General features: G+C 41.8%; 1 protein-coding gene across 18 annotated transcripts in view; it reads left to right on the plus strand.

Annotated features, from left to right (window-relative positions):
* Positions 1–21075, plus strand: part of col13a1 (collagen, type XIII, alpha 1) — a 55051-nt gene that overhangs the window by 17822 nt on the left and 16154 nt on the right. For 9 of the 18 annotated variants that reach the window (XM_080782551.1, XM_080782567.1, XM_080782552.1 and 6 more), the window contains 23 exons: positions 356–418; positions 2379–2462; positions 3132–3173; positions 3285–3302; positions 4041–4067; positions 4550–4594; positions 6485–6511; positions 7235–7279; positions 11146–11181; positions 12743–12778; positions 12891–12944; positions 13994–14080; positions 15332–15367; positions 15565–15621; positions 15736–15759; positions 15910–15963; positions 17179–17223; positions 17777–17911; positions 18840–18911; positions 19215–19256; positions 19478–19528; positions 19718–19744; positions 19869–19955. In XM_080782551.1, coding sequence (XP_080638677.1) covers positions 356–418; positions 2379–2462; positions 3132–3173; positions 3285–3302; positions 4041–4067; positions 4550–4594; positions 6485–6511; positions 7235–7279; positions 11146–11181; positions 12743–12778; positions 12891–12944; positions 13994–14080; positions 15332–15367; positions 15565–15621; positions 15736–15759; positions 15910–15963; positions 17179–17223; positions 17777–17911; positions 18840–18911; positions 19215–19256; positions 19478–19528; positions 19718–19744; positions 19869–19955 — 1194 coding nt within the window. The remainder of the gene's footprint in view (positions 1–355; positions 419–2378; positions 2463–3131; positions 3174–3284; positions 3303–4040; positions 4068–4549; positions 4595–6484; positions 6512–7234; positions 7280–11145; positions 11182–12742; positions 12779–12890; positions 12945–13993; positions 14081–15331; positions 15368–15564; positions 15622–15735; positions 15760–15909; positions 15964–17178; positions 17224–17776; positions 17912–18839; positions 18912–19214; positions 19257–19477; positions 19529–19717; positions 19745–19868; positions 19956–21075) is intronic. The other 9 variants (XM_080782561.1, XM_080782568.1, XM_080782553.1 and 6 more) reach the window with 7 other exon arrangements.

Raw genomic sequence — 21075 nt, forward strand, 5'->3', positions numbered from 1 at the left:
TGGCTGATGGCTTGTACATGAGAAATGTGCATGACTTTCACATGCTTGTGAAATAATGGTGTTGGGTATGCGGGTATGTCAACACTCCCCTTTTGCCAACATCACCTACTGTAGCCTCTAGTTTGCAGGACTGGCAACCCTTTGTGTTTTTCTTTCTTCAGCCTCCTCTCTTTCTCTCCGTTGCCTTGCCATTTTCCTTGCTTTTCACTCTCATTTTATTGTTTTCTATTCTTTTCTCCCTCCTTCCTCCCTTCTTTTGCCCCCACTTCTGGTTCCCTTCCCTGTCTCCTTTCCCTGGCCTCCTTCTCCTGTGACCTTTTTGCACCGCTGGCCACCTGTGCTTTGTGAACCCCAGATGTTGCCCATCACCGTGCGCAACATGCCCTCAATAAGCCCTCTAATCCTAAAGCGCCTCAAGGTACTATTTCTCTCTGAGCCTGTCACGTGCCTCTCTGTCCTGTGGATGCCAACTGCCGTCGACCGTCGCCAAACTCCACTAAAATCTGAGTTATACTTGTCACTATATGTCGCACGTTGAAAGTTGCCGATCACATCTGCGACACATTGTGAGCTTGTAGATCGGCGATTTTCAGTGCATGAAGCCATCGTACAACTATAAATCAGGCATTTTTGTAATGCTTCATTTCATTCCTTCTTCACTCTTGATATATTTTGTTGTTTAGTGACAGACCTTATCCTAGATTGAGCGAAGTTACACCTTATCTGGAATCGGGGCTATTGCTTTGATATGAAAGTAGTCTGTATTGTTTTTAATTGGTTATAATAAAACATGATTCATCTTAACATTAAAAATTATATAACCATCTATTGATTTAAGAACAATTTGGAGGTGGCCAGTGGCATACAAATGGATAGTTTTTATTTTCATTTTTTTTACATTATACAAATAGTGTGCCATTTATTTACCATTCACCTCAAAGTGAATGGCTGTCCTGTTGTTATAGTCAACAACATTCCTATGCCAAAGAACCCACGGCTTCGATCGTATGTGGAACAATCTACAACATTACAATCAGATCATGTACTGTACACAGCAGTATCTTGACAGCCGGAAATACACATGTCAAATCAGAGCCCGATTATGGCAAGTATAATGCCTGATCTTCACAGTGAACTTTCACCTCTGACTCTCTGAAAGAGCCTCAGCTTACCTGTGCTTCAGCGGGCACCCTACCCTGTTAGTGAGAGGGCCTCCTGGCACAGGTAGACCCGAGTTGGCATCCGCCCTTCATCTTGTTTTTCCCCCAGGTGTGCAGTCCGCTCTGTGCCAGGACAGAATACCTTGTTTGGAGACAATGCCACACACTGTAGTAGAGCAAAAAATCTAAAGGGAAATACCACCCTTAACTGGGTTGGCTGTGTTTTGTTAAAAAAAAAAGGGAAAAAAAGCCCTGCGTGGATCCAATCTGGTGTACCATAGAGGAATGTGTTCATTTAAGTCCTGTATCCGGCGACATAAATTATAGCTGCACAAATTTTGTTCCACAGTGGGGAATGCTAAAATATGGATCGGATATGTTCCGGATTATCTCAGGGTAGACCCACTGTTGGCAACACTGAGCATGAGCTACTGTAAATGTATGTTCTTTATAAAGTTGCACTGTGATTATGGAGTACTTGGATCAAGGCCAGTGCCTTGTATTATTAAATTATTTTTCAGTTGGACCGCGTGTGCTAATAAATCATATACTGTGGTTGAATCATGTCATGCCATGTGAAATTGTTCCTTTCTATTGAAATGACAATGAATATAAATCCAGACCTAAGAATCTTTATCATAGATCATAGTGGTCTTATTAAGTGCGTGAGATGAATTCCAGGAGTATGATCGGAGAGTAAACTCTTAAAACCGTAGGATCTGTGCCTGCAGGCAAGATCATTTCAGGTCTCCATATTGTCCATTGAAATTGACCTTGATTTGATTTGTTTAGTCTTTGCTTGTGTTATAGATCATTTCCTGTTCTCTTGCTCTTAGTGGACGAGTTCACATGTAGAGCAATCACACAAAGAGATGAGTTGCTTGTCGGGTAAAATGCAGGAAAAATGACACAATTCCATTCATTCATTTGAATATAAACACTGTAGTGGACAATGTCTGCAAGACGATGGCATTGAGATTGCATTGAGAATCCACAGTTTACCCATCCACAGTGCCACACTCTCCAAACCAAGGTACTCGTTGAAAACAGTAACGGCAATACAACGCTTTGTCTTGCTCCTCTCTAACATTTCTCTGTGCAACAACCTCTTCATCCAGTTATTGTATGTGCAGTGCAGTGTTGAGGTTGTTGTGTTGGCATGGTTTGCTGTTGGAAGGCTGGCTCTGGCATGGCAGGTTGTAACTCAAGGTCTCTCAGCAGGGCGAGCCTGGAGCGCAAGGCCCAGCAGGACCTCCTGGCCCCCCTGGGCCTGCCGGCTTGAATGGAGTCAGTGGCCCGCCGGTGAGTTCTTTACATAGTACAGAGCACCGGATGTACCGGATGTACGATTGCAATTCAATCCGAATTTTACACAACCTCAGACAGGAAGTACTATTGTACTGTGTGATTTGTTAACCTTGGTCAGTGTATTCAATGAAATCATTCAATGTCATCATTCTACCATTTCATTTCCATTCCGATACCAAAACATTTTGGTAAACAAACTGATGTGCTTGAAAGGCAACTTCACTGATATTTAATGTGAGTCATGTCGTTCTATTGTGAGGACGACATGAATATTTGACATAACACTGACATAGCACCTATTATGCTCTGTTTCACAAGCTCTCTCTTTGTGCTGAAAAGTGTACATAAATGTTGTGGAAATATGTCATATTACATAGGCTGGCAGCGCTTTTCCAGTGCTGAGAGAGTAAACTGTTGACACACGTAACGCAGTTGGGAATTGTTATGATCATTATTCACGTCTTTCTCACAGTGGAAGAATAGGATTCACGTTAAATACAGCTGAAGTTGCCCTTTAACTTAGAGAGCCTCCTGTTTGGCAGTCAAGAGGTGTTATAACTGTCATAATTTAAGTGTTTTCTCAATGTAAAATAGAATTGCAGAATTTATATTTTCTAGTTCTATCTCCACTGTCATAAAGCCTCTTTGTACTACTTAATAAAGGGGAAACCAGGTGAACCAGGCAAACCAGGAAAAGACCCGAGGGTGAGCTTTAGTTTTGTCATACCTCTACTATTATTATTCTATTTTTACTTGTGAAAATGTGAAAATACTGTATCGGTATGACATTAATTTTCTTCTTTATTCTCTTTGTAGCTTCTACCAGGAATGAAGGTAAACACATCACTCTTGTTTTTACAAACACAATTATCATTAATTTTCTTCAGCAGCTCAGTGGACTCTCATGGTGATCTTTGATTTAACTCGAGATGAAAAAGGTGGATTAGATGGAGTTGAGTTGTTTCCTCTCTCTTATTGCTCCAGCTGTGTGCACAGCCCCAACCTACACGGCAGAAAGAGACCTCACCGGCAGTCTGTGTTTCTTTTGGACAGAGCAAATACATTTCCACCGATGATGCATTAATTGTCATGGATAATTTGAGGGGAAGAATCTTTGATTGTCACGTCATGGAACAGCAGAGTCCTGTAAAACGGCTGTGTCTTTACGAAAGAAAAAGAGAAAAAAGTAACAAGTTCATATCACAGCAGGGGCTTGAAGGTTCGCTGTGTTTCTCACTTCATGAGACCTTAAACAATGAGCAATAGCATCCCTCAGCTGGTCTACAGCAGGACCAAAGCCATCTGGTTGGAAAATATGACTTTGATCTCCTCAATACAAGACAGCGTACAGGCCACCTGCTAGGTCTCCTGTACTGTCAAACCTGTCTGTGTAATAATACTATGGTGTACAACACATGTTTCACTTGTCCGTGCTATTTACACTATGAGAGTGTAAAAAATGGAACCACATTTGGCCCAAGACGGTCCATTTGGTCCCATTTGTAGACTTTGAAGACAACATAGAGGATTTCACAGTATAAGTGAAAGATTAATATTGGTTTCTCTTTATAGGGTGAAGCGGGTTCAGCAGGTCCAAAGGTGAGTCTGTAATTATAACTTTTGTATGAGAGATATTCACTGTTGTGTCAGTGACCAGAGATTGCCTACTGGGCAACAGATGGATTTTACATCACAAAGTGAAAATAATAACCATGTATCACTGCCAGTAGATATGGGGGGAGGGGCAGCAATTTATCTGGGTCCATCTGCTTTCAAGTATCGGCTTGGATTAAAATTGAATACAGAGATATAGTGAGGTGATATTTCATCTCTGTGTCATATGACTTATTTGAAAATGTCCCACAGACTGTTTATAGGGTTTCATACGTGTCTGTAAGCAATAACCTGGCATTTTTGGAAGGAAATTAATAAATTATATATCTGTAAGAAACCTGCCATTATATTGAACTTTGAACAAAGCCTCAATCAGCAAAGACTTGATACCTGATACAATGAATTCCTGCATTGTTGTGTTGTTTCTTGTCATCATCAACTTTGCCTTGCCTTGTCTTTCTTCACAGGGCGATCAAGGTGACGTTGGTCCTGTAGGTCCAGAAGGCCTGAAGGTACTTTATGTTTCTATGCCTTTCTTGACAATATTCATATCTCAATTCCTCACTTACGCATGGGGAGTGTCGGGTAGCAAGCTGACTGATTGACAACTAGCACTGCCATGGAGCCCCTAGCACAATAAATATCTCCCCTCACCGAGCAGTGGTAGAAATGTGGTCTCTCATGAGTGCAAAGACCGCAGGTTCGAAGCCAACCTCAATCTTGTCTCCCATGTCTCTCTCTGCCCTTTGTTTCCTGTCTCTGACCTATCTGAAATAAATAATGAACCCAAGAGACAAAAACAACACAACATGCATAGTACATACGCAGGCACTGTCACACAGTCACATACTCACATGGTCTCAGTGGCCAATTCTGGGAGCTAACCTTGGCTGAAGCCCTGCAGAGGACAGAGAGAGAGAGAGAGCTATGCCCATTAAACCATCCACGTGGCTGTCCTCCACCACTTTTCCATGGCTTAATGGACTTCCTCTGGCGGACACACACACACACACACACACACACACACACACACACACACACACACACACACACACATACACAACTGTTCTGCACTAAGCTGACCCTAAGCTGAGCCATCACATACAACGTGACTACTGAGACAGACAGACAGAGGTGAGAGAGAGAGAGAGTCGTAGGGTTTCAAAAGGTAGGAAATAAAGAACGTTAAGTGGAACTTAATAGAGAATGGAGCAGCCGGGCAGAGTGGAGGACATTAAATCATAAAAAGTATGTGCCAAGAAATGGCTAATAATTTTAGACTTTGTCACACGACCGCATCCCTGGACAAAAATAACCGATTCTCATTTGAAAAGGGGGGAAATGCCTGCCTCCTTTGGCCACAGGGTCACCTCTACATAAGCCCCGCAGGCCGGCTAAAAGTCTCAGCCCCAGAGTAACGTCCAACTGTTTGGCTGCTGCTGTCACAACAAAACCACTGTATATAAATCCATGACGTGATGCCTTTAGAAAAGAAATAAGTCATTATTACCCGATGCCACATTTTGTGGCACATTTTTGCCACAAAAATTGCTGATTTACAATGTGGGAGCTTTTTATAGTTGACAAAATACCCTTTCATTGTATGGTTTTAATACTATACATTGATACAGGGGACACTGGAAGAACTTTGCTATTCTGAGCTCCTGTGCATATTATTGCCCTGTTAAACCTCAGCTACAGTAGTCTCCTCATCTCTCTCCGTTTTCCCATGAAATCCTCCCAGGAAAGCCTGTATGAATTGTGGGCTTTATGAGGATGGTGGCTCCACTGTACTGTAGGTTGCTGAAAGGCCAGGGGAAGTGATTGATTTAAATGGGTCTATTATGGTTTTATAATCGTATTCAAGCTCTTTACATTGATTCATTCATGAAAACATTGTGTACGATACAGTATGTTACGGTACTACAGTATGTCCTCCTCCACACTCCCAGGTTGCTTTATTCTGACATTTGCAGAAACATCAGCTATTGAAAAATGTATATAAAGATAGGCTCATAGTTCCTACCTATAAATTAATTTAATCCATTGTCAGGTAAAAGTGCTCTTTATGTATGGCTCTGTGTGCATGGGGCCAGATAATGCTTGCAGCAGGTTATATTGTGCCATCTAGTGGTTGACTAGGAAATTGTCATTTACAACAATACGATGAAGGTACCATTGTACCGTCAGTGCAATGTATTTTATTGTGTACTGTAGTGACAGTAAAAAGGTTACGTGGTCTTGTGTACAGGTACTGTACTTTACAATAACATTTATTTTGACTCTGCTTCTCAGATATTGTAGCAATTAGTAATCGTTTTTTTTTACCTCTGTTTTTAAAGCAAACGTATACACAACGACAATCATAACATGTATTTTGTATTTGTGTTGTCCTCTCACAGGGACTGAAGGGAGACCAAGGAATTAAGGTAATTTCATGCATTTATGTATAATCCAGAGCAGTGTTGGTTACTTAATTTAACTTTACTTCTGGGAATGTTCTTGCAGGGAATATTCTTGTTCTTGTGTAATTTGGCTTTAGTTTAATTCAGCATGCCTACCAAAGTACAACACAGCCCACAATGGACTTTAGTTGTTTTTTTTGTACTTGTGCTTGTTTTATGAATGGACATACTCTCCTCTGACAACCTTGCGGGAAAGGAGCCTCCCATTGAAAACATTTGTGAGTGAGGGCGTGTGCTGTCAGGTTGTCGCCCCTATCTAGAATAAACCGGATGTCTGTGGCTCAATCTGTGAAAGTACTGTACACTAACACAGTGAAAGCTCGATTGCCCGGTCTGGGCGAGATATCAGCACACTTCAAAAGGTTTCCCTCCGCCCCACATGCTTCGGCCTTGTCCAGTTTTAATTCCCCTTTGGCCAAAGATTGATGGAATATTCATTTCCACCAAAAGACCACAAGTTCGTTCTCCAGTCCAAGGACCACCGTGATAGAAGGCCCGTGCAGAACGGCGCTGGTGTCATCTCTAAAGAGGGAGATTTATGTGACCTTGTTTCAGGCTTGTGTCATGTGGGAGCACTCCTTTTCCCCCTGGGCCGTTGATAGTCTTTTAAATCTCTCCTGGTTGAAATGGTGGGCTTGTTTTTGCCCACCTTGCCTTTCTGAAATGATGTCTCCATCCGCGCTGTAGGGAGATGAAGGACAACAGGGTTTCCCTGGGGAGAAAGGAGAAAAGGTACAGAGAAAGCCATGAATGAAGTTGTGTGTGGCATGTTGTTTAGTTTTTGATGGTGATCTGCATGGAAACATTACTCATGTCGGCCCTGGAGATGATTTAAATGTCATTCCTCGATTTATTTGACAGAAAGTTGTAATGGGCTGTATGTTGTGGTCTAAAGGCTGTCCTTATTTTATTCGTCACATAATCCTATGCATGCAACCACATCAACTATCAGAGGCATTCCTTCCCCATGAAAATAGTAATTGTTGTTGCCTGTTTTTGAACATGCATGATTCTCAGATTTGTTAGTTTCTGAGCTTATGTACTGTAGCCTCTTCAGCCTGTAGGACCCTTGACCCCTTTCTTTGCCCCATCCACAACACTCAAAATCTATCAGGGTCCCTGATATCTATCAGGGTCCACATTTAGGATTTCAAGTTTCATCACTAGCAGCCATTAGAACATGTGTATCAGCATACTACAGTAGCTGAATAGTGTCCAGATCCTGTAGTGAACATAATTCTCCACCTTTCATCTTCCTGCCTCCGCCATCCAGGAAGCTCAGTTGTCCCGTAACCATGGCAAATGATCTTGTTGCCGCGGTAGCGCTAGCAGTAGCGGCACAGGCCCGTGTGTTTTCTGCATTAAGCCCTTCACATGGACAGATTGAGAGAGGGGAAAGAGAGAGAGAGACTTCAAGGAAAGCACATATCAAGACGGTGGTATCCACGGGAAACAGCGAGCTGGAAAGGCTTTTATTGTTTTATAATAAAGAGAAAGTGCTTTCGCAGGCCAACCCTTCAAAGTTTTTGTATGGTCACCAGAGGATTTGTGGTTCTCAACTGACCCAAGGGATCTCTGTTCTATATATAAGCACACAGAGCTGGCTGGCTGTTCCTGCTACTAGACAGAAATAAAGTGGAACAGGTAGAGATTTTGCGGCATAAGTCATAACAATTAATATCTGCATGGTGCCGACCGCAATGGATGACGGCGTCACACCCTTAACCACTTCAAGCCCAAAGCGCACAGCAGGCTGCAGTTCCACATGCAGTCATAGAGGAAGCAGACAAGACTATACCACTCATAGGCCGTGTCTCTGTTACAACACTGTGGATCATTCTTAACCACAAGAACCCTAGCGTCCCTATTCTGGGCATGTCATAATAGGTGAACATTTGGCACATAGGCGATCATTCTGTGAAAATAACAAATCCACAAGCTCACAATGCATCACAACACGATGTGTTGTGAGCTTCAGAGTAATATAGTAAGAGAGTGGCGACACTAGCGTTGACTCGCATTGTAACAATAGAATGCGGTCTGCGGAAGTGCTCATTCTATCTAAATGGGATAGTTCCGGCCATAGGAGCGATGTTTGGAACTATAGCCCATACCATAGGCACCCGCTTTGCGGTGAGATCAGAGCGTGTCGCTACTCTACGACTCTACACTCTGGTGAGCTTGTAGATCTGCTATTCCACGGACAACAAAGTATATACTTTCGTTTTGAGAATCTGTTACATTAACTGCGCAACGACAGACACTTGTCTTACGAGTGTATATCAGCATTAATGTCATCATCACGGATGTGTGTCCCCGAGTCTACTTCAGCTTAATTCAATAAGCTTTGTCTTTAAAGGGGTCTTTGATTTCCGTTCCCCCTCGAGTCAGTGAGTGAGGTCCACTCTGGCCGGGAAAGTTGGATGATAGAAGGATGGGCTTAATGACGAGAAAGAGGGGGGTCTGTGGGGAAGCTGCTTTTGCTTTTCTCAGGCTGACTGAATAGACCTTCCTGCCCTCCTGGAAATGAGAGAGGCAATGGCCAAACGCAGCTGGAAAGAACATTATGAACCATGGGGAAGACAAGCAATTAAATTCCCAGATCACCCACCTAGTCTTATTATTGTTCATTGTACTGTAGCTATTAGCTCTGCATGCACTAACTCTAAAGCCTTGTTCAGATTCAGACCAAAGATTTGCAATGAGATTAAGCCACTTTAAGCCAAATGTATACTTGTGTTGTGCCCTGCAAATAGCTGATTTATGAGCTCACAACATGTCGCTGATGCAAAGAGTTGTGAGGTTGAAGATCAGTTATTTTCAGCTTGTGACACCATCATTCCACAGAGAATAGCCTAAATGAAGCATTACAACTTTGCAGAGAAAAATCACAGAATTTCCCATACTATGAATTGGGTTTCATTTGCACCACCGAACAGATTGGCACAACTGTATTTATTCCCCTATAATAAAACCTGCATGAAACGTGAACTGCAGTAATATCACAGGGAATCATAAACTAGACTTGCCATTTTTATCACCCAACTTCTCTGATTATTATCCTGTCCAGCTGTTGCCAGCATTAGTATTGCTCTGTTTAGACCACTAGTGGAAAGTGTACTTCCCGGTCATAATGGAAACACTGGAAGAGAGGAGCTTTAGCTTTAGATGAGGTCGACAGCACAAACAGATTTTAAACTTGGCTGCAGCACAAACAGATTTTAAACAACTATAAGCCTGGCAGCATCAGTGGGGGGATCATTCCCGTTTCTTTAAAAGCCGCGTGGTGTGGTCATTGATCTGTTTCGCCGCGTCTGTCTCGCTACATTTCCTCAGAAGTGGAACGCCTCTGTCCGCACGGCTTCAATAAAGAGATTAACAAATTGATAAATCATGGCTCGGCATGCCAATTTGACAGGTACATGCTGCCCTACACCAATTGAGCATCACAAGCATAGAGCCATGCACACACACACACACACACACACACACACACACACACTTTACTTTAATGTTAAAATAGAAGCTAGCAGAGGGAATGGGGGACGGACCATTAAGTGCATGAGTGGAATGCTGCAAGCTTATTGGTGGAGCCACAGATCAAAGCGAGGCTCCGGTTCCTGTTTTAAGGGGGGCTGGTTGTGGTGAGCCTCTGAGGGACCCCAGTCACCCCACCACGTGATTACAGCCATCACCGCTTGCATCCTCCTGTGGGACGACTCGGATAAGGGGAGGGGGTCCAACAATGCTTTCATCTTTCTAGAAACTTATGCTAGGTATCAGACTCTCTATCCTGAAAGGGTCCCTTCACCCTTCCCAACTTGACAGAGGAGTGTGATTATGAGATATGAGTCAGTCACACACGCACGCACGCACGCACGCATGCACGCACGGTCGCACGCGCACGCGCACACACACACACACACACACACACACACACACACACACACCATATCCCTCGACTCAACCCACTCCCTCTGCACAACCCATGCACACAGTGAAGTCCTCAGTGTTCATTTAACTCTGAGTGTTATGTCTAATTGTCCGTCCTCTCGCTGTGCTCCCCATCCCCCTTCTCACCACCACCCCCACATGCCACTGCCACCACAGCACCTGTTAGGATCTACAGTCACTTGTTGAGTGTTTGTCTGTCAGTGCAGAAAGGACAGGGGATCCATGGTCTAAAGATCTGCCGACTTGCAAACTATGATCTGCATGTCTTCCTTCAGACCAGCAGGATCCCAGTTTTTACTGTCGACACACGATTACAATCCAGAGTGTCCATTTAACTCTTGAGACCCTTACAGGTCCATATTATTATACTCTCAAGAGTAAAAATGAACGCTCCGGATTTTACTTTTGCCTGTAGTGCCATTCATACCTTGCCGGTTTTCTTATAAGAGTTTCATTCAGGGTCAAGGTTTTACTAGGCATGTTTTGATGTGCTGATGGCGCTTGCTATGCTGGGTTTCACCTTTTTTCTTTCCTTTTAACACCAACTGCCATGATCTATACTACCAATGTCGCTTTGATTCAAATCTTTGAAAGCTGTTGTAGTTTACAGTATGTATTTCATAGTTGTAATTATGTGCTTTTAGGCAGAACTGGGAATGCCAGGGAAACAAGGACTGAAGGTAGTCAATGCATTTTATTTAGCCAGAAATGGTTCAATTGGATCACTTTGAATCAGTCCATTTCCTAATTGTTGTTGTGTGTTTGTTAAAGGCTTGTACACTCTGGCACCTACTGTACGAAATTATGACTGTATTGTGCACAGTGCGGCTTGCGCTCCCTAATTCATTGATATATTTGTATGGTTATATTATCAGCGTGATTGTATAGAAACAATGTCCAAATTTCACCCTTTTATTTGTGTCTGCTGTTTCTATAGTCTTGTTCGGCATACCCAAAGTATGTGCAGTTTGGGTTGTGTGGTGTGCTGAACATCCCAAAAAGTAGTACTACAGTAGCAACTACAGTATTAGCACCATTTTTACTTTTATTATTTATAACCCTTTTTTGCGATGATAAGAGTGTCCCTCACTTTAGTCACTTCACACAGGTGTGATTTTATTGCCTATATATAGGCAACCACACTCCCCAGGATTGCATTGTCGATGCTGGGGAGTGCGTGAAAATTCACGTAATCCCCAGTGGAGTGCGTGAAAATTCAGATCAATTGCTCCAGCCACTGAGGAGAAGGGGGCAATCTTGTCATGACGAGAGTATTGCATAATGTCTAATCTTTTTCCATCCGTTATGCGATGCTCAGCCAATCACAGCGCAGAATGACACACCTTCCACTTCCAGCCAATCACAGCACACAATACGTGCAGACGATTCCGTACTCAAATTCAGTCCTCAAATTATTCCGTCCTCAAATTTTGAGGACACAATTACTAAAAGTATTAGTTATTAAGATAGATAACTCCAACATTGACCATTTTCATGGATTATTTGAATTTCAATTATATTATATTGTTTTATTGTATGACTTAGAGGTGGTGAAAACACTTTAAACCCAACCTCTATACATCTATCTATATTTACATGTACAGTATAAGGTATTTATGTCTCAGCAGACACACCTTCCACATTATACCAAACCCAGTGGGACAACTAGAATAGTAGGACTTCAAGGCGGTCTGTGTACCGTTTCTGTACGTCTGTGGTCACAGCTGTGACTGTATATCATCTTTGGCACGTCTACTTGTTAATCTGGCCAATTGATGAGGGCAGCAAACACACAGACGAATTAAATGACTCTCATGTGCTCCCCGCTATTTTTAACAACCAATTTCCGAGAGTTAATCGTCTTGCGGCTGCCTCTTGACGGATGATGATCATGCTACAGTTACTGTAGTCATCCAGACTCAAAACTGTAGAGAAAATATAGGAAATATACTTGTCATTTCAAAGCAGAGTTGTTAAAAACCTCTGTTCATTTGCGTAAATGCTCGCCTGCCAGTTTGTATATGTCTTGATGGATGGATGGATGGATTGAGCTATCAATCTGTGTTTGTGTGCTAGTGTGCATGTTTGTGAATGTACTCTTTCAAGGGGATATTATAGGATTTCCGCTCATTGCCCATTATTTTTCATCTAGATAATATATATTCTCATCACTTCCTATCTGCTTCATTTCCTGCTTTTCTCTCCACTTATCTGTTTTGCCTTGCTGACCAATGACCATAGGGAGAGTCAGGCTTTCCAGGCACCCCCGGACGTAAGGTAAATTAGCTTGGAGTGGTGACTGTGGCTTCTTGTTGTGTCATTGCAGTAAAGAATAGCATCAATGATCCCATCTCTTTGTCATAACTTCAATCTTCCTTCCATTGGAAAGGGGCAAGCCGCCATTCCTGGTACCCCTGGTATCCCCGGCAAGAGGGGCTATAGGGTAGGCCTGGCATGGAGGCATCCTAAATGTTTTGCTCCACCTGTCAGTCATCTGTGTGTCTTAGTGCCTGGACAGTGGACCTCAGTCCTCAGTGTTCACAGTGCTGTGAATAATTCACAACTTGCTTCTTTCACCCAAATAACATGTTTCAGTTGGCGTTTGTTTTGTTGAAGTGTTTTTGATCCTAATAGCTGGTATGATTAACCAGCCTTAAGGGCTAATCCTAATTTAGGTGGACTGTTTGCTGTACTGATGTGTCATTCACATGGTGACCTCTCATTGTGCTGTGTGTCAGTAATGACTGACAGTTGATTATTAACACCTCAGCAGCGTATAATCACAGAATGGCTCAGGATGTCTGGGAGATGTGCTGTGATTATTCAGTATGTGCGTGTGCTGTTGATGTTGCACAGATGGATCAAGTGGTTCTCAAACATTTTCATGTCAAAGACATCTTAGAAGAAAAAAGACCTTATGCACACCTACAGAGGACAGGTGCGGTTGGATAACTGGAAGTGGAAAAAATGGGATCCCGCACACTGTCTTCACCTCATTTTTTATTGAGCAACGTTTTGGTCGTTCAGACCTTCATCAGGCATCCATGTCAAAGACATGGATGTACAAATTGATTCGTAATAGGCAGCAAGAGCAAACCCCCATTTGAAAAGATTTTTTTGCCAGGGATCCCCATAAGGGACGTTTTGTTGTTAGATTAGTTTTTGTACATTCTACAGCTCTATACTGCAGGTGGGGAGATTACAGTGGAGAGAGGGAAACCTATGAGCTGAATAATCATTCTTCCACTGGGTTACCTGTGGGGCTGGGGGTCCACGGACCCCACTTTGAGAACCACTGAGATGGATGAACCCAACAAAGAATGAACATGGGTTCATCTTTGCTCTTTGCCCGCTGATCTGTGATGTTGATCTCAAATTGTAATTTGAGTTTCATGTTGTTTTACCAATAATAAATTTGACCATACTGTTATTGTCATTAAACCAGTTTTTACTGTGCGCTGTGTATTGACCTTGTATTTGTGCTTCTGGCAGGGTGACAAGGGAGAGTCCAGTGCAGCAGGTCAAGGAATCAAGGGGGAACCCGGGGTCCCAGGATTCCAAGGCCACGCAGGACCTAAGGTATAATAATGACAGAATTTTTACAACATATTTACGCTCTATATCTCTGCTGTTGGGGAGAAACCACCTAACTCCAAAATGTCCATTTTTCAAAGTTGCCTCATCAAAGTTGGTATTGTGACTTTATTGCGAATGCATTGAGCAGCTTACTATGGAAGCCAGCACTGTCTGTCTGTGCATGCGTGTGTCCCGCCCGCCCGCCACAGGGCGCAGCTGTATCACACAAAAAATGCATGCACGTACACGCGCACACACACACACACACACACACACACACACGCACACACACACACACACACACACACACACACACACACACACACAGTAGAAAACTTACAAAAAATAAAACATAATAAAATCTTTAAAAGAAAAAGGACGTAAAAAAAAAAGTAAAAAAGAAAACGTACGTAATTTATTCTAATTGTTGCAATTTACGAGCTGCGTTCGCTTCCCGTGTTCGCGCGTCTTACTTGTATAGTCAATTACTTGCGTGAGATTGGGGAGAGGTGCTGGAGTTAGATGGTTTCCTCCTGACAGCGACAACATATAAATCACTGTACAATGAATAGCAAATGTGCGTCTTTAGATCGGCTATTTTAGACATTTCTTAAAGTTTTGATAATATTATATTTATATATATTATAATATTTGTATAATTTATATTCCATAGTACGACGTGTTACTTGTTGACAACTATAGATTTTCAAGCTGATGCGATGGAGTATAAAATACAGCTTTACTCGCACGCAGACACACATAATTATGTACACACACGCCACACATACACACACTCACTCATTGGACTAAAGATGCCTTTTCTGTTTGGTAATGTTTTAGTGACTATGAAAATATAAATCAAAAAATTAAGCCATTGGTCTATGTCTACAGTATATGTACTGTATAGCTGAATAGACGCTGTGAACAGACAATCAAATGTATTGACACCAGTATGGTACCTCATTAATTATAGACGTGTACATTAAATGACTCAATATTATCAGTGCCTTCGAACTTTGAACTACAACAGTAGTTTTAAGAATTACATCCTGCAATGACAGAGGCGACACAACATTTTTAGTTCATTATGAAAGTGTGGGATCACCCTAGCATTAAAAAATATATATATATATATATATTCAGTGTCAGGCTAGGATCACCCACTCTTTCAAAGAAAACATTCCTGAACATGTTCCCAACACTGTTTTGTTTGAGCTAGATAATCTAACTGTCATAACCTTATTCCACCTCTAGGGGGAAGCAGGTTCTGATGGCCCAGCTGGACCCAGAGTAAGTCAAGACTGTGTTAGATTTATAATGAGTGTTTTTTTCCCTCACAAACACAAAAATGTCAGTACTGTATTTCACTTGTTTACAAAATAATGTATTTATATTTCATAAACATACAAAATATATGTTTACCAATACATTTTGTTGATTGTTGGGACACATTAGGAAATGTTTTTAATTTCTGAACAACTTTGTAGGGTCCTCCCGGGCCAACGGGTGAGCCGGGAAAGGCAGAAATCCAAAACAATGAAAATGTATGTCACTCTTATTATTATTATTATTATTATTATAAGCATTCAAAATTAACAGAGCGGTTTCAGAATAATTCCGTTTTTAAAACAAACTTTTCATCCAATATTTATCTGCAGGATATCCGCAACATACCTCTGATGGTAGGTCCCTCTGCAGTATGTTGTTATGAGGTCCTTTATTTGTTGTGGTTCAGGATTTTCTTAACTCAAAAGAAAAATGTAATGACTTTGTCATAAACACTAGTTCCAAGGTTGTGTTAAATCCATCTTTTAATTTCCCTCCCTGCCAAGGGCCCACCGGGGTTGCCAGGTCCTTCAGGCCCTGCTGGACATCCTGGTACAAAGGTAGGTGGTTTCCAGTGGTGATTTTTATTTAGTTTTAGTCATAGTCTTTTTAATACAATTCCATTTAGTTTCAGTCATATTTTATTCATCTGAAATGTTTTAGTTTTTGTCTAGTTTTAGGTGACTACATACCAATGCCTGATTTATACAGAAAATAGCAGATCTACAAGCAGCTTGTAGATCGGCATGTAGAGAGTGACACCTGCACACAACCAAGCATTGGTTGTGAGCAGGAGGTTTTTTAGTTCTACTACTGGATCTCTTCTCCACTAACATTTGAGTCTAGTTTTTGAGTGGTACAGCCACTCCATTGCCTAGCAATGTGTGTCCCTGGCTGGGTCCGTCCAAGCACGAAAATAGCGTTTGGTTGGTCTTCACCACCAACAGACACATGTACATATTAACTGTATATATAATGATTTTGGGTGTGACAGTACAGTACAGTAAAGTAGAGGGACCCCCTGGGGACCCCCACACGATAACTCTGTTATTTCTCAACCGTTTCGGACGCGGGTGGCTCGCCGGAACCAGGACGGCACCCTTCAAATAAATGTAGTAAACAACAAATATTTGGATCCGACGTGTAGTGGAGTAGAAGTAAAAGTATTGGAAATTGGAAATACTCAAGTAACGTTCAAATACCTCACAATTGTACTTAAGTACAGTACTTTACACCACTGCCGATGCCACATTTTGGGGGCTGATGGGCGGGTGGCCCATTGATCGGCCACCCGATAATATATTGGTCTGCCTCTAGGTTTTACTCTTTAGCTTGAATTCCTTGGTAATTCCAATTCCAATTTCTACTACTAGAATCAAAAACAGTTGTCTCAACTTTTCTGTGTAGAATAGATGTTTGTTATTGAGTAGAAAATACTGTAGATCAGATTACAATACAATTTAAATGTTCTTCCACTAGTAATACAGTACAACTCATAATTACATCATGTGCTATTACTGTACTTAAGAGATTTATGAAAGTAAGGAGTGATTTAATTGTATAGCCAGTAGTTAAATAATTACGTCATGGATACAGAAGAACACAAATCTAATGTGCAACGCATTTGTTTGTATCTTGATCTTATTTAAGTGATAGCTGTTGTACATTCACATGATGGCATATGTTGAAATTTGTCATTTTCTATCTCATGCATTGTGTGTGTGTGTGTGTGTGTGTGTGTGTGTGTGTGTGTGTGTGTGTGTGTGTGTGTCCAGGGTGAAGTTGGTCTACCAGGTCCTCCTGGACATGATGGGGAGAAGGCAAGTTGTTATTTCTTATCACAACTTCATCATTCTAGCAACGCATCAGACTAACGGACAGACAGAGCTGTATTGATCTCACTGAGGGAAAGCAGTTGTCAATGGCAGTACAGCAGTAAGAAACACTGCTGTAGTCGACAAGATTATGTCATAGAGATGACTCATGTCATTCACTGCCCTACTATTCCATCCGTGCAATATTCTTCTTCCTCTCTTCATCATGGCGAAAATTGTAAATAACGGGTAGAGAGAGCTTGTTTCACTCATGCAATAACCCGATCAATGCTTGGGTACCAATTACTTTGCCTGAACAAGCTTGAACATGTTACGAGGCGTGGCATTTCCAGCTTGTATTAAACGGCATGTAACCATAACAAGGGCCATGGTATAATTATGTGATAATGCCCATATTTTCTGTCCTAATAATGGAAAATAGACTCTGTGGAGAGAACTGTACGTCATGGAGTTCACCCTCAACTCGATATTGGGACACCTCAGTCGTTCATTATCCCTTGTATCTAGCTAAAAAGCTATGTGTATGTACTATTTGCAGGGACCCAGAGGGAAGCCAGGGGACATCGGTCCTGTCGGCCCATCCGGTCCTGAGGGTCCCAGGGGGGAGGGTGGGCTCATGGGTTTCCCAGGACCCAAGGGAGACAAGGGGGACATGGGCCCTTCTGGATCACCTGTGAGTAACCACTGAGCCACATCACACCGCTGCTTGAGCCTCCCACACCAAAGCTCCAAGCCTCCATCTGTCATTATGCTGAGGGGAGGGAAGTCCGTAGCTTGTAGGGCCACTCTCTTATTATATAATAATTAGAGATTTAGTGACATGGAAAGGACCCAAGGATGACAGTGAATTAGGCCTCATTTATGCGCCATTGCCAAAAAGAACTGGTCTAATTTACAAGTTAACAACATTGTTAGCTTGAGATCGGTTCTTTTTGGCAAGCGACACCTTTGGATGATGGAATATAAATTAAGCTTTAGAATTCTTGGATCCCAAGTGTGATCCAATAATAATAATTATATGTAATGTTGCACTATATATAATCTACGTAGTGGAGCCTGCAGTCGGTAGTGAATATCTATGTTTTCGTTTGCTAGATGTGGCCAACTGGCCCTGTTGGTTTCACTCAAACATTTCTGGTGTAAGTGTGTTAGGATGGGCAGCATTGCGTCCCTCACTATTTTATGTCATTAATGCCAAGACATAGGTTTTTACATTGTTGCACAAACAATTCGTACAAAGTTCCATGTTTTGGCATTTAATAGCTACCGCTAAGAACTGACACAAAAGGGAGAAAAAAGGCTCTTTCAATCCTCTGTTTCGAATATTCACTATTTTACTATGCATGAAAATTTAATCTTGAACTGAATTGAATTGAACTGAACTGAACTGAACTGAACTGAACTGAACTGAACTGAACTGAACTGAACTGAACTGAACTGAACTGAACTGAACTGAACTGAACTGAACTGAACTGAACTGAACTGAACTGAACTGAACTGAACTGAATTGAATTGAATTGAATTGAATTGAATTGAATTGAATGGAATGGAAATTCTCTGCCATTATGGTGCTATTTATCTCCCCCTTCCCTGTTCTATAGGGTTTAGATGGCCCTACTGGTGAAAAGGGGGTTGCGGGGGCCCCTGGCCCCATTGGATTACCTGGCACAATGGTACGCAATGGTGCCCTTCAGACTGAAGCACCCTGTGTGTCTGAATCTATGCAATTCCTAAGGCTTGAATTTGACTGTGTGCACCGGTAATCGGCAAGCTTACAATGTGACATACCGGTAGTCCGATGCTTTGTGACATTGTAAATCTGCTATTTTTGGCACGCGATACGGTGCGCAACAAAGTATAAATCGAGTTTTATAGGTTCACCCGTAGTGAAGGTCGAAAAAAAGGCCCTTTTCATAGTTCCAGTGATGAAAGAATGTATTGTCAACTTCTTTATTCTTTCACAACCACCATCACAGGGTTCTAAAGGGGAGTCCGGTGAGGGAGGAAGATCAGAAATGGTGAGGATTATACAGTGCATATAGTTTTTTATGGTGCGTTTCTGGTGGATATTTTTGCAGTGAAAGCAAAAGTACAGTACAGTACAGTACCTTGGTCAATCGTCTTTTATGAATCAATGTCTCTGCTGTGTGTGTGTGTGTGTGTGTGTGTGTGTGTGTGTGTGTGTGTGTGTGTGTGTGTGTGTGTGTGTGTGTGTGTGTGTGTGTTTTCTTCTTTTTAGGTCTATGGCCCTCCAGGGCCGGCCGGCGCTCCTGGACCAGTTGGCCCAGCAGTGAGTTTAATTTAATCCAAGTCATTGGTGTTATTGAACAATACATGCATATTGGCACATTGCATAGGCTACCTAAGTATCCTGAAGCTACACCGTAGATGAGATAAACTTTGATTGATGCCCATGTGGAAATTCAGGTGTCACAGCAGCTATAGCAGTAAGTGTGAACATTTTATTTCTATCCTCCAGGGACCTCCAGGATTCTCAGGGCCAAAGGTGAGATTGAGTTCCATTGTACAGTAACCTGGTTGTACATACTGGCTCATTCATATATTTTAGAATTCACATTTACAATACAATACAACAAACCTCTTGCTTGTTTGGTTTGTTTCTCTACCAGGGGGAGCCGGGCATGGGAATCAGAGGAGAGAAGGGAGCGTCTGGTCATAAGGGTGACAAGGGGGACAGAGGCCATCTTGGACTTCCTGTAAGTGACTGGACTTTCCATTCCATTCTGTAAAGACTTTATCTTTTTTAATCCGTGAGATTAAACAAGACAAAGGTATTTTCTCTTACTGACGTTTATGTGACTGTATTACTGTAGGGCTGCAACTATTGTTTATTTTCTTTGTGATTATGCTATCAAATGAATCAACAACAACAAAAAGTCTGATAATTTTTTCATAATGGTTGACTAAATCTATTATTCTGATTAACCACTATTGTAGTCATACAATGATGAAAATTTGCGACAATACCAATCTACATGGGCGGTGAGCTTTCGTAGTTTTTGTGTTTTTGATCGATTACAACTGTTGCACCCCTGTATTGCTGTAGATGGGAGTTTTATGTGTCTTGAGACTGACTGCCATAATGCTGTCACATCATGTGTGGCTTTGAGTTCAGGCCTAACCCCCAAAGGATAGGTTCCATGCCTCAGCAGTTGCTTTTATGTTGTCATAATCCTGTCCAAATGTTGCATGGATGGGTGGACTGTATCATGTCAGAGCAATTAACTAACATGACAGGTCTTAACATCCCATCAGGGATACATTGTAACTGCCAGGGGGATGTCAAATGATTAGGGGCATTAGGGTTTTCTCTGTACAAATGATTTCACACATGCCACATTTTATATTTCTGTTATTCTTATAGTGGTTTATATCTATCAGTCTATTATTAGTACTAGTACTGATTACTGAACATAACAGATTTAAGTTTCTTGTTCTCATTGATATGTACTCTACTATCTATACAAACAATGTATGGAACGAAGTTTACGTTCATACTGTAGCTACACTATGTTTCCGTCTCAAACACAAAAGAATCAATCGTGAGGATACTTCCATGGCGATATGAATATGAGTCAGTTATACTTTATCCATAGCAATAAGCGTCACTGGGTCCCAGAGAAAAGTAGGTGCTGTGAACACAGTAGTAGACCTATCTATACTTTTATATCTATGGTACTATCAGACACATCATCACAGCACAGTAACTCCTTTTGTACAGAGACATTCTGAGTCATATTGTGTAACTCTATAGAGTTACACAACTCTATTGCGTCGTAATCATTTTTCCCATAGATGTTTCATAAAGTATTTATT

The sequence above is a fragment of the Protomyctophum bolini genome, assembly GCF_963924005.1.
Source record: "Protomyctophum bolini genome assembly, chromosome: 14".
In the NCBI taxonomy this organism is placed as follows: Eukaryota; Metazoa; Chordata; class Actinopteri; order Myctophiformes; family Myctophidae; genus Protomyctophum; species Protomyctophum bolini.